The sequence below is a fragment of the Lutjanus erythropterus genome, chromosome 9 (genome assembly GCF_056507025.1).
Source record: "Lutjanus erythropterus isolate fLutEry1 chromosome 9, fLutEry1.hap2, whole genome shotgun sequence".
Taxonomy (NCBI): domain Eukaryota; kingdom Metazoa; phylum Chordata; class Actinopteri; order Lutjaniformes; family Lutjanidae; genus Lutjanus; species Lutjanus erythropterus.
This window is the reverse complement of record NC_139325.1, coordinates 31,568,449-31,581,736: the sequence shown is the minus strand read 5'-3', so window position 1 is coordinate 31,581,736 and position 13,288 is coordinate 31,568,449. Positions and strand designations below refer to the sequence as shown.

The following is a 13,288-nucleotide window of genomic DNA, read 5'->3' as shown; positions in this document are numbered from 1 at the left end:
TTTCCAAGCGTTTTATCAAGAACACATCCAGAATCTATTTTTTGTATTCCATGAGTTTTGTGAAGAACGCACCCAGGAGGTTCTATCAAGACCCTTTTTTATATTCCAAGGATTTTATCTAGAACACGCTCAGGAGGTTCTACCAAGAACCTTTTAATATTCCAAGGGTTTTATCTAGAACATACTCAGGAGGTTCTACCAAGAACCTTTTAATATTCCAAGGGTTTTATCTAGAATCTTCCCAGTGGGTTTTACTGAGAACCTTCTCTATATTCCAAGGGCTTTATCTAGAACACGCCCAGGGTGTTCTACCGAGAAACTTTCTTTGTCATTGTACAAAGAACCCTTGCCGTAAGAGTTCTTCAAAGATCTCAACAATCATTGAAGAACTCTTTCTTGCAAAAGCTGTTCTCTGGATGAAACGGATTCTCTTTTGGAACCCTCATTTCTAAGAGTGTAGCAGAGTAGTGCCAAGCAGCCTTTCTTTCTCCTGCTGTGTAACATTCATCTGGGAGAATATGATTAGACAACCACCTGGATCCCTGATCTTTCTTTCTTTCTCTCTTTCACCCTCCTTCCGTGTGTGTGTGTGTGTGTGTGTGTGTGTGTGTGTGTTTGTGAACGTGTTTGTATGCAGATAAAAATGTTTGTGTAGCATCTCCCCAGCACTCCGGAGGCCAGCGTCAGTCAGTTGCCAGTACTTTAAACTCTTAGCGCAGATTCATCAACAGTACCCACCAAGCACCAAGAGACACAACCCAGACCATGCGCACAAACACACACACACACACACACACACATACACAAATGCTGAGTGGGCAATGTGTGTGTGGGGAGCATCAAACAGCCGGTGATAAGACAGAGGCTGAGAGTGGGTGGTTGCAGGCACGTACACTCATGTAGATGCAGGGCAGAGGAAGGTTGCAGCAGAAAAAGTGTGTGTGTGTGTGTGTGTGTGTGTGTGTGTGTGTGTGTAGGTACGTGTGTGTGTGTTGGTGTGGGCCACCTGAGAGTCATCAAATGAGTTGGGGAGTGAAAGACACCAAAGGAGAGCAGGGAAGGACGTGGAGAGAGATGGAGGGTAGCAGTTGCAGAATAATAAAGGAGTGTGTGTGTGTTACCTTCTGGGTCCGGAGCGAGGCTGGGTGTTAGGAGGGTTGGGGTGGCGGGATGGGAGGTGATTGGTTGGGTGGTAGGAGTGGGAGGGACCGTGGTAGTGACTGACACATTATCTACAGACAGACAGACAGGGAATGGGATAACAACACACACATACACAGATGCTATTATCTACAGCATGCAGTGACATTTCAATCAAGGCGTTGCAGGGTTTTATTAGCAAAGTTACTACAGCCCATAAAACATAACACATGCTTTATTAGTGTTGAATATTAATTGCACCTCCTGCCTCCACCGCAGCATCCTCACTGGAAAGGAGTATCAAGTCCTGCACCAGGTTGGGTACCAGATGGGTAACCCACAATAAAGTTGTGTAATGGGTAAAAAAAAAAAAAATTACAGGTGCAGGCATGAATACTGGTATGAGTAAATGACTTTCAAAAATAATGCATCCACAGAGGTTTTAGAATGGTGTGGAATGAAAGTGACGTAATAAGTAATAGTAATATTAGTAGTAATAATAAGTGTACTCAGATGCTTGGGTGTTTTGTAGTGGAATGTAGTCACACAACAGTGGGTTTTGCTCGTTCTTTTGCTTCCAGGCTGGATAAAACACTTCAGCTACGATAACACAACAAGGGACAGTGATGTTTGTGTTGGTGATGTATATTTTGTGAGATGAGCGATGTACGTCGCAGTTCACCGGCCAGTTTCACACAAAACTAAACTATGAGAAACCCACTACAAATTGAGACTTTCTTGACTTGTAAAATTAAGATTTTGCAGGTCCCATGGGGCACACTGGCCTTTCTACAGGCTAACATTAAGGTAAAAGCCAGTGCTGAATACACACTTGTGGACGATACATTGCTGAGTTGGACGTTGATAGAAATTTGGTGTGACTGGAGACTGTGAGAATAACATTTGTGAGAACTGTCTGCAGAGGTACAACAGACCGATACTCTTCCAAGAACTCAAGCAACTGACAAATGAGCGACTGTATCGATGTCTTTAATCAAAATTTTCACATGATATAAGATTTTCACAATATGATTACTGTGGCCAAAAGAATATATATATAAAATATTGGGTAAAAAAATACTGCTATCAGTCAAATTCATCTTTAACTTTGTTTATTGTACATTTGGATCTTTTTCTGGCAAATGACTTACACTCAAAATAGTGTAGGGAGGTACAGAGAGACTCTGTTTAAGATATGTATATTATTAGCATGTTATCAATACTTTATACCATTTTCAGAATATCACAGTCATTGCCAATACCCGTATATCACGACACCCCTCATTGTAAGACTTCATATATTTATGGTTCCAGGCAGGTCTGGATTTGACTTGGAGATATTTGCAGGTAACAGGTTGGTTCTGGTACTCAGATTCACAGGTGCTTGTCACTTCCAATGACTTTTGAGAGGGAGGAGGAGATGTAAAACACAAAAAAAGATAAAAAGGAAGAAAGACTTTTTTTCAAACACGCTGATCAGCAATTGAGGCCAATGCCGTTTCGCTACGAGAGACAAATGTTACTAATTATTTTCCCAAATTGAGTGCGTGTGTGCGAAATGGAATCGATCTCGACCCCTGACAAGAGATAAAGACAAGGACAAACGATGTTCCCTTGCAGGCGTCTATGCCAGCTGAGGGGGTTAAAGAAGAGGTTTACAATGGGAGAGACATGCTTTAAAGCGGCTGAAGAGAATTACACCTGGCAGATTGACATTCATCTACGAGGGCGATTGGAATATATAGGAACACATTCTCTATCAGTGACACATTTTCTATGGTACAATGGCAGGGCAGACAGAGACATTGTCTGTGACAGATGCATTCCCAATGGAACAGTGCCATGCAGGGACTGTCTCATTCAATGGAGAACAATAGCTTGGATCTTGACACATTCTCCAAATCAATGGCTGAGACACAACGGTAGGTAGAGAGGTAGAGGGAGACATGTTCATATCGCCGGTAAAGACAAAAATAATGGCTGACAAGAACTAAAAGGGAGAAGACAGCGGGATGTGTGTGTGCGCGTGTGTGTGTGTCTGCGCATCAGCACTTTAAGAGTGAATAACATGCCACTTCATCAAACAATCTCCATGAAACCGCAAAGTGCGAGGTCTGTACTCAAAGTCTCAGGACACACACACCCACATCTGTAGACACACACACACACACACACACACACACACACACACACACACACACACACACACACACACACACAGAGGCAGCTTGTTTTGAAATACATGCAGGCTTGTGCACACACATACACACACCCATACTCATGCACACTTACACACAAATGCATAATTGGCCATGCACATACACATAGAACACACCCACTACAACACACACACACACACACACACACACACACACACACACACACACACACACACACACACACACACACACACACACACACACACACACTGCCCTTTCTGCTCAGGAGTAATTTATTGGTAAGTATTCCTCTGTCTCTTCTCTCCCTTTCTCCCACTGGCCCTGAGATCATCAATCTCTTTTTGCACTCCTCTTATGTCAGCACTATACCTCCCCCGTCCTGTTATTTTTTTTTTCTTTCTTTCTCCGAGCCCAGCACGCGCTTCTTCTCCCTCTCTGTAAAGAAATGTACATGATGCATAGTGTATTTTGTGATGAGCAGAGTTTTCTGTGAGGTAAAGTGAGAGAAAAAGGAAATGAGGACTAGATCAGATAGAGAGAAAGAGAAATTACCCCACAATTATCTCAGTGTGTGTGTCTGGCTGCTCTCCCGTGCACTATTAGAAATAAAGAGGATAACTAGAACCATTTATAAAGGTTCCCCTTGAACCCTTTCCAAGGGTTCTATCTACAACGCAACATAAAAGGCTATACCTGTGAACAGTTTCATCCCAAGCCCTCTGAGTGATTCTACAAGAACCTGCCTTTTATATATGAAGGGTTTTATCTAGAATTCACTCTGGGAGTTTCTATTGAGAACCCTTTCATATTCTACAAGTTTCATTCACAATCCACCCAGGGAACCTTTTATATTCCAAGGGTTTCATCTAGAATACAGTCAATGACTTCACTGAGAACCTGTTTACATGATGGCACAAAGAGCCTTTGATCAAAGAGTGGAAGCAAATTGTTGAAATCCTTGTATCTACCCTGTAGGTTCTACTAAGAACCCTTTTTGTATGCCAAGGGTTTCATCTACAACCCAAGGGTGTTCTACCAAGAACCCTTTTACATTCTAAGGGATTCATCTATAACCCACCCAGGAGGGGTGACATGGATCCCTCTTGTCCTCTCAGGGTTCTATGAAGAACCACATGGATGAGGCAAAAAAAGGTACTGAATTCCATATATCCCAATGATGGATAAGCTCTTTCTTCAAAAAAAAAGGGTTCTTCAGAGGCAAATGGTTCTGTGTAGAACCTCAGCCTTTAAGGAAGAAATCTCCTGAAACCCTTATCTCTGAGTGTGTATGAGTGCAGCAGTTATATGTTGCGTCTGTGTGTGGATACATGTGGTTGTCACTAGAGCCTGAGGATTAATGGCCGGGGTCGCTGCACTAATTAACTGGACGCTGATTAATTTCTCTTGACAATCACAAATGACCCAAAAATAGGTATTTCTCACTGTTTCCAACTTATTCTTATCTTCCCGCCAACATCTCTCACTTATTTTTCCTTGTTCGTCTTCAACAAAACTCTCCTGTCTCCTCATTCGCGCCCCCCCCTCCCTGTTTCACTTTCCTTAATTCAGCCGCGTCTCTGGTTTCATTCCTCGGTGACTACGTTCCCTCACTGCCTCTCTTCAACTTAATTAAGGAGAATGCCATACAGCTGTCGTTCTCTTGGCCGATAGCGTCCCTTTTTTTCCCCCCCCCTCACATCATATTGTTATTCATTAACACTATATGGCTGCCAATCAGGCACACAGCCCATGTTATTTCCAGGGATGGATGTGGTGGCACTTGTGATAATGACGTTTTCTCCTCGTATCTCATACTCGCAGGAGTGCGCCTGAGGATACTGCAGCGCCATTTTGGAAGAGCCCCGTCATTCTTTCATGTTCAATGTTCCTGATTATAAGGGGCCTTGCCCAGAGCAGCGGTGGCTCCAGCTGTCAATCGGTGCACTGAATGTTCGACATTGGTTAGAGGGCAACTGTTGAGCCCATAAAGGCCAACACTGATTGGCTGGAGAGTCATTCAAGATTTACTCAGACGCCGACACAGGTGCATTGTCATGAGTGGAGGAAAACAACACTTAAGACACTTTTTTTTCCCAAACAAAATTGACTCGGCATTATCTCCGTCTGGCTTCCTCTGCCTCTCGCCCCCAACCTTTTCCCACTTTCATTCTTATTCCGTATTTTTTGAAAGTCTCACTTCATTAAATGGAGGTCTGTGTTTTTCATTCCAATTATCCTGACAGCTCATTACAACAGTCGAGGAGACACAGACTAATCCCTGGTCACCTAGTATCTCTCGCCACTTCACTATCCATCCTTTCATCTTTCTATCACCCCCCTCTGCTTTCCATGAAGCTTTCTATAAAACCATTAGTCCCTCTATTGTTCCCCTTTGCTAACTTCCATCTCCATTTTTCAGAAGCACTCTCACACACAGGCATATAAGTGTGTTACATATATGCAAACTACCAATTCTTATCTCCCGATCTCTACCTCACCCTCGCTCTCACTTTCTCTCTCCATCTCCCACACTCTCTCATGCAATTCAATTCTAATGGGTTTTATTGGCTTGGCGATTCATCTGAGTGCAGCAGCTCAGTTCAATTACATAAGGGAGCCCTCTGGGCTTTCACCAGACAATCTGCAACATTCTCCTCCCAGTCGCATGCACACACACATTCACGTGCACCTTTGCGTATACACACACACACAAAAAAAATCCAATTTCTCCTTAACAATGGTGGCGCACAGATGAAACAACCAACACAGGCCACATCCTCCATACTGTGTGTGTGTGTGTCTGTGTCTGTGTGTGTAATGTGCATGAGCGTGTGTGATTCATTGAAAACCATTTCTCACATTTATATCATTAGTGACTTTCAGAAAGTTGCAGAAAGTTAATTTCATCGTATTAAGTGGTGCACACACTTATTTGCACACTAATGAGAAATATCTCACTCTCTTTCTCTGAATCATAAACACATCAAAGCACACACACACACACACACACACACACACACTTAGAATCATAATCACACTCTTTGAAATGAAGCGCCACCTAGAACTATAAAGGATTCTTTGGCTTGTCCCCATGGAAGAACCCTTTTTGGTTCCTGGTAGAACTTTACATAAAGGTTGCACTTGCACTTAGAGTTCTACCAAGTACACAACATAAAGGGTTACACTTAGACGCATCTGTGAAAAGTTTCAGCCAGAAACCCCTATGAGAAGTTTAACAGAGAACCCTCCTATGATGTAATGGTTCAACTCAGAACCCTGTCTGGAGGTTCTGCCCAAGATCTTTCAACCTTTTAAGGGGACTAACAAAAACCCACCCAGGAGGTTCTACCTAGTTCCTTTTTATATTCCAAGGATTTATCTCGAACCCACCAAAGATTGTTTACTGAAAACGTTTGTACAGTCCGAGGGTTTTAGCAAGAACATCCAGGAGATTCTAATGAGAACCTTTTTAGATTCTGAGGATTTTATCTAGAATACACTCAGGTTGTTCTACCAAGAATCTTTTTATATCCCAAGATTTTTATCTAGAACTTACCAAGGGAGTTCTACCGATAACCTTTCTTTGTTTCACAGGTTTTATACTAAACACACTTAGGGGAACATTTTTAGACTCCAAGGGCCCTACAGAGAATGTTTCTATACCTCAAGGGTTTTATCTGAACCCATCCAGGGGGTTCCACAAAGAACGATTTTATATTATGGTACAAAAAAGCCTTGACGAGAGAATTCTTCAAAAGTGAATCTTTGGATGAAAAGGGTTCTTACAAAGAACACTTGACAAACCCTTTCTTCAAAAAAGAGTTCCTCAGAGGCAAATGGTCCTGGGTAGAACACAGTCCTTTAGGAAGAACCCTAATTTCTCAATGTGCAGAGCTGCATGTACACACAAGTGTGACCAGTCAAATAAAGCTCAGCCTGAATGCATCACGTCTTTGCCACGGCCCAAGAGAGTTCTCCACCTCTCGCTCTCCATTCTTCGCCAGCATTAAGCCCGTCTCCCTTCATAAAGTGGCAGCGCCTAAAGCACCTGCGACAAATTGGCAGCCACTTTTGCCTGAGTTTGTACCCAGTGTACAGACCCCGATGGCAGATAACTCTCACAGAGGGAAAGCTGACATGAAATGAGGAGCGGAGAGACGAGGGAGATAGCACTGGTAGTTTTTCTGCACCTGCAATAAAATGGTTTCTTTTTTTTTTGCTGACTCATCCTTTACAACACACATCCTCCTCCAGCATCCCCCCCGTTTCTCCCCCCAAGTGCACTCTGGGATTCCCTCTGGGAAGGCTGGGAGCCAACTCCACTGACATCCCGTTTATCTGACAGGCTGTGGTACTGAATGTTAACCTGCGTCCGACCTCCGTCGTCCTTCTTCTCTCCGTTTTTCATCCCTCCATCACTTCCTCCCTTCCACACCGTCCTCCCACTCCAACTCCTCACTTAGTTATACTCACTTCTCGCTGTGTCACCTAGGCCTTCTTTGAGTAAAGAGACTGAACTGCAGCTGAACCAAGAACGGAGGGCAAACCGGTGGCAAGGTGAAAAACTGTTGAAAGGGGTGTGGGAGGAGGAGTGGAGAGAGGAAATGGGCAGGTGGTGTAAAAGAGGTGAGAACAGCGGGCAGAGGAAGAGGGATGACGAGGAAAGTAACGTGGAGAGACAGAAAGAAAAAGAAGGGTCACACTTCATTTTACAGTACACTAATAGGACGTAACAAACTGCACAAAAACTAGAAACACTATGCTCTGTATTATACCCTTCATAGACAATCTTAGAGGTTACTTAGTGACATACTACAACAGAACTGTACTGTAAACTTAAGTGTATTATTTCTGAAACTTAAGACTCTTCTTAGACTTTATTAGAGGGTATGCACAACAGACAAAACTGTACTGTAAACTAAAGTATTATTTCCTATTGTTAGACCTTTGTTCAACTGTATTAGAGGGTAATTAGGGACACATTACAACATAACTGTACTGTAAATTTAAGTGAAGTCACAAATCGTCTATTTGAGACACACCAATTTGCAGAGTAGTCACGGCCGATGCCTACTTCACGGTATCTGGTTACAGTATTACAATCTGTGTAGTCATCCATAGACAAAATATTCCTCTAACTCTATAATTTTAGCTTTCACTTGATAGATCTGGTTCACATTGTACAGATCTGTTGCAATATATCTCAAATTACCCCTAAGAAAGTCTAATAAGGGTCTAATAAAGGGTCTAATACTGTCTAATAAAGAACATTTCAAGTATTAATTGGATACAAATTGCGAATTGGATATAAAGTGCGACCAAAAAGAGAAGCAAAGGAGGGGAGAGAGTAAGAGCTGAGAGGGGAAAGACGGAGAGATGTAGAGGCTGAATTTGTTCTGACTGAAACAAACAAAAAGAAAGCTCACAGAGAATGAAAATGTGAGGCACTGGAAAAGGAGCGAGTCTCTTTTTCTATCTCCAAAGTCTTTAGGAATGAGTGAAGAGCTTTGTTACAAAACGGTATTCACAATTTGAAAAAAAAAGAAAAAAAAAACACCTACTAGAACAACGTGGGTGCTGGGAAGAAAAAAAGCACACTCTGGATAAGTGTTATGAGTCATCTTAACATATTTTTCAGAGCGGAATCATCTTTATTTTCAATATTGACTAGTGATCTGCGTATTTAATCATCAGAATGTAGTTCACTAGCACCATATTAAATCATCCACAGTGCACTGGCAGTGATGTATAGCAAATACGCTGGTTCATAGTTATAATATTTACAAAGACGCACATATCACTGAAAACATTACAGCCTGAACACGAGGCGTTGAACTGACATTTCTTGAGAAAGAATTAACACCACGTTGGCCAGATTATTGGTTGTGACATACGGGAAAATCAAGAGTGACTTTCAGTCGTCTGCAGATTAATATGATGGCTGAATCAACAACTCTGAGCTCTTTGAGATAAGGTTTGAAACAATCTGCCCAGTGGGCGAGTACATATTTCTTTTTTTTTTTTTTTTGAAGTACAGCAAACCACCACTGATGTGGGGCTACAGCGGGAGGATTTAAGAGGCTGATTGCTGGAAATCCGTGGTGCAGAACAGAGGAGCCGCAGCCTGGCTTATGTTTGTTATATGGATTTCTGCTCTTTTTCATGGATTTTGGTCGAGGCAAAATTCCTTACTTTAAATGTGCACTCTTAGAAATAAATGTGCTAACTAGAACTAAAAAGTGTTCTCCAGCTTGTCCCCATAGGAGAACCCTTTTTGGCTTGTGGTAAGGGTTCCACTTGTAACCCTTTTAGACAGTTCTGCCTAGAAGTCAACGTAAAGGGTTACACCTGGAACCATTTGTGAAAGTTTTCACCCGGAACCCACTATGAGAAGTTCTACGGAGAACCCATCTACACCTTTCCACCTTTTAAGCACACTAACAAGAACCATGGTGTGTTATTTGGCTTTTCCCTATAGAAAAACATTTTTTGGTTCCTGGTGAAGGTTCCAACTGGAACCCTTTCAGAGAGTTCTACATAGAACCCAACATAAAAGGTTACACCTTGAACCATCTGTGAAAGGTTTCACACCCAGAACCCCGTATGGGAGGAGGTTCTATAGAGAACCTGTGTCTGGGGATTTTATACAGAACCTTTCCACCTTCTAAGGGTGCTAACAAGTTCTACCAAGAGCCTTGCTTATATTCCAAGGGTTTTATCTAGAACCCACCCCGTTTTTATTGAGAACCTTTTTATATTGCGAAGGTTTTCATCTGGAACATACACAGGGGGTTCTACTGAGAACCTTTTTATATGATGGTACAAAGAACCCTTGACAAAAGGGTTCTTCAAGTATTTCCACAATCCTTGAAGAACTGCAGTTGTTTGGATGAAAAGGGTTCTTAATGGAAGCCTTAGTCTTACAAAGAACCACTGACAAACCCTTTCCTCAAAAAAGGGTTCTTCAGAGGCACAAGGTTCTGGGTAGAACCCTTTTGGAACCCTTGTTTCTAAGAGTGTACCCTTTTTGTACAATGAGAGGATAAATTAAAAAAAAAAAAGCGGGATAAATCAAATTAATGACCAGCACAGAGCAACAGCATGAAATAAAGAAGATAAATGATGAAACGTAGGCACAGAGAAAAACAAATGAAGAAGACAGCTAAAAAATGGCGAGGGAGGAAGCTGAGGAGGAGGAGGAGGGAGAAAAACAGAACATTTTTCTACAGAGGTGGCAACGCACATCAAAGCTCGACATGTCTAACCTTCTAGGATAGAGAGGGAGACGACGAGAGGGAGGGAAGTAGGTGGGGATGTCACCTTTCATCTTGCCACCGTTGCCACCCATGATGCTCGTGGAAAGCTACCATTACGGGTGCCGTTTGATGCTCGACATGCTTGTACATGAGTGTTCGATTGTTGATTGCCGGTGTGTGTGTGCGTGTGAGAAAAGAGAGCGTCTTAGTGTGATGGATTGATGAGGGGGCGCCAACCAAAAGCAGCCTAAAAGTGTTACATAAGATATCACGTCTCTATTCCTGCGATCCGTTCCTCCACTTCTGATCTCCGATTCAGGGCATTTGGCTGCAGAGACAGGGGCAGCCAGCAGGGGGAGGTGTAGATCAGAAGGGCAAACCTGCTGAGTGACAGTGCATGTAATTAGGCCAAACCGCAAACGTATTGGATGTGAAAACGTAGAAACCTCTAATGATGAGCTAGCTGTGCAATTTAACTTTGCTGCTGTCCCATTAAAATTTCAGTTTTGTCCGTCTGACTGACAGTTTACTCTGCCGTTTCCTGTGTGTAATTACACAGCATTAACACTCATCAGAACCTCACTTTCAAACATGTGAGGAAAAAGTTGGACAATTTGTCACATTTTCTGAAAAATAACTTTATGGTGGTAGATGTTGCGAGCTCCGCCATCATCCTCTTTGAGCCACGGCGGCGTGCAGTTTATCTGGGTCAACCTTCATTAAGAATTTAGCAACCGCCAGTGAATCTAGGTGCAACATCTTGGAAAAGTTGTAAAACCCAACAACAAAAGCCCCCTTACCCACATCTCCCTCCACCACCACCCCCACCCACCTCAGAAACCTCTACTCGAATAACAAGCAGAGTCGACTCGCCTGAATTTTAAATGCAACAGATGTTCTGCTTTTGTTTTTTGCCAAATGTTACCATGTAAAATTCAGACTTTCAACAGCTCCAGCACCGAGTTAATACTCTGAATGTGTGTTAACGTCTGTTGTCTTAGTCTCCTACGCTTTTAGAAATGAGGGTTCCACTGGGTTCTTCCTGAGGAGCTGGAGTTCTACCCAGAGCCACTTGCTTCTGAAGAGGGGCTCTTTGTAAGAATAAGGGTTCGGTTAAGAACCCTTATTCTTACAAAGAACCCTTTTTAGAAGAAAGGGTTATTCATGCATTGTTGAAATTCTTGAAGAACTCTTTCTTCTTTCTTGAAGAACTTCATCAAGGATTTATCAAGAGTTTTTTGTACCCCCTGGGCCGGTTCTAGATAACACCCTAGGAACATAAAAATGTCCTACAAGATTCTACATAAAGTCCATTCTACTGTTCTAAATAAAAGCCTTAGAATACAGAAGGATTCTTGGTAGAAATTCCTGGGTGGGTTCTAAATAAAACCCTTGGAATATAAAATGGTTTTCAATAGAACCCCCTTGGTGGGTACTAAATAAAACCCTTGGAATATAAAAAGGTTCACAGTAGAATCACGTGTGTTCTAGATAAAACCCCTGGAAAATAAAATGGTTTTTTTTTGTAGAACTCCCTGGGTGGGTCTTGATGACACCCTTACAAAGTGGTAAGGTTCTGGACAGAACTTCTAGAGAGGGTTCTGGGTGGAACCCTTGCAACGCAGAAGGGTTATCCGTAGAACCTCTCATAGGGGGTTTTGGGTGGAACCTTTCACAGATGGTTGTAGGTATACCACTTCATATCGGATCGCATGTAGAACTCTCTGAAAGGGTTCCAAGTGGAACATTTCTGAATCGTTCTAACAGAATGGGGACAAGCTAGTTTTTTTTTAAGCGTGCACGTGCCAGCTTATGTTGTGAAATTCATGCAGCTGTCACAATCTGAATCTTTATTTATTGCGCTTGAAGATGTAAGTTACTCTGAAGAGCTTAAAGAGAGGACTGGGTCACGGGGGACCTGATAAATTGGTTCTTTACAAGATATAGCCTGAATAATGATGTTGGTGACTAGTATCTGAGCACGGCAGTCTATGTCTGTTTCTTGTGGAATCAATATCTCTGTTGAATCAATTGCACAGGAGGTTTAGCAGAGGTTTCCTGCTGTGTACCGAATCAGGAAAACAAATAAAGCTGAAAGACAGATGAGACAAGCATCACGATTTAATGGCTCTATTGGCCAGAGCCAGAATAGCCAGACTCCAAAGACACTGTGGAGATAAAAGGATCAATAATTCCTCACAAAAAAAAATCACCATCATCAAAACACAAGAACAAGCAGTGTAACAAACAAAAGATCTGTTGAACATGAAATTATTCTGAACAGTTAACAAGAATCACCATGAATGCTGAGACTGGAAACGAAAACAATAGATAAAAAGACTCAACGGAGAAAACTTTTCAATCACTTTAGGAAAACTTGCGGCGTATATAATTGATGCCGTCACAGTTACTCACCATACACCAATAGGGTGTAATGATCGGCGGCGCGTCCGTAGTCGTTCTGGGCCTGGCACAGGTACGTCCCGTTGTGTGATTGGCTGAGACGGGAAATCTGAAAGGTGGGGCCAGAAATCTCCGCCCTCTCAGGTAAGGTGTCGTTAATCTTGGACCACTGAATTTTCGTGGGCCTAAAGGGAAAGAGACAGAAAGTGCAGAGATGTTATGTCAATTAGTTGACTAGTCAGTTGGCAGAATATTATCTTTTTTGATAATCAATTATTCAAAGCAGTGGTTCTCAGTTTTTTCAAGTTC

At 42.4% G+C, this 13,288-nt stretch overlaps 1 protein-coding gene across 4 annotated transcripts in view; it reads right to left on the bottom strand.

The window, feature by feature from the left end:
- cadm4 (cell adhesion molecule 4) overlaps window positions 1–13,288 on the bottom strand; it is a 252,199-nt gene that overhangs the window by 8,157 nt on the left and 230,754 nt on the right. For 3 of the 4 annotated variants that reach the window (XM_084727118.1, XM_084727119.1, XM_084727117.1), the window contains exons 6-7: window positions 12,992–13,164; window positions 1,122–1,232 (exon numbers count right to left, since the gene is read on the bottom strand). In XM_084727118.1, coding sequence (XP_084583244.1) covers window positions 1,122–1,232; window positions 12,992–13,164 — 284 coding nt within the window. The remainder of the gene's footprint in view (window positions 1–1,121; window positions 1,233–12,991; window positions 13,165–13,288) is intronic. The other variant, XM_084727120.1, reaches the window with a different exon arrangement.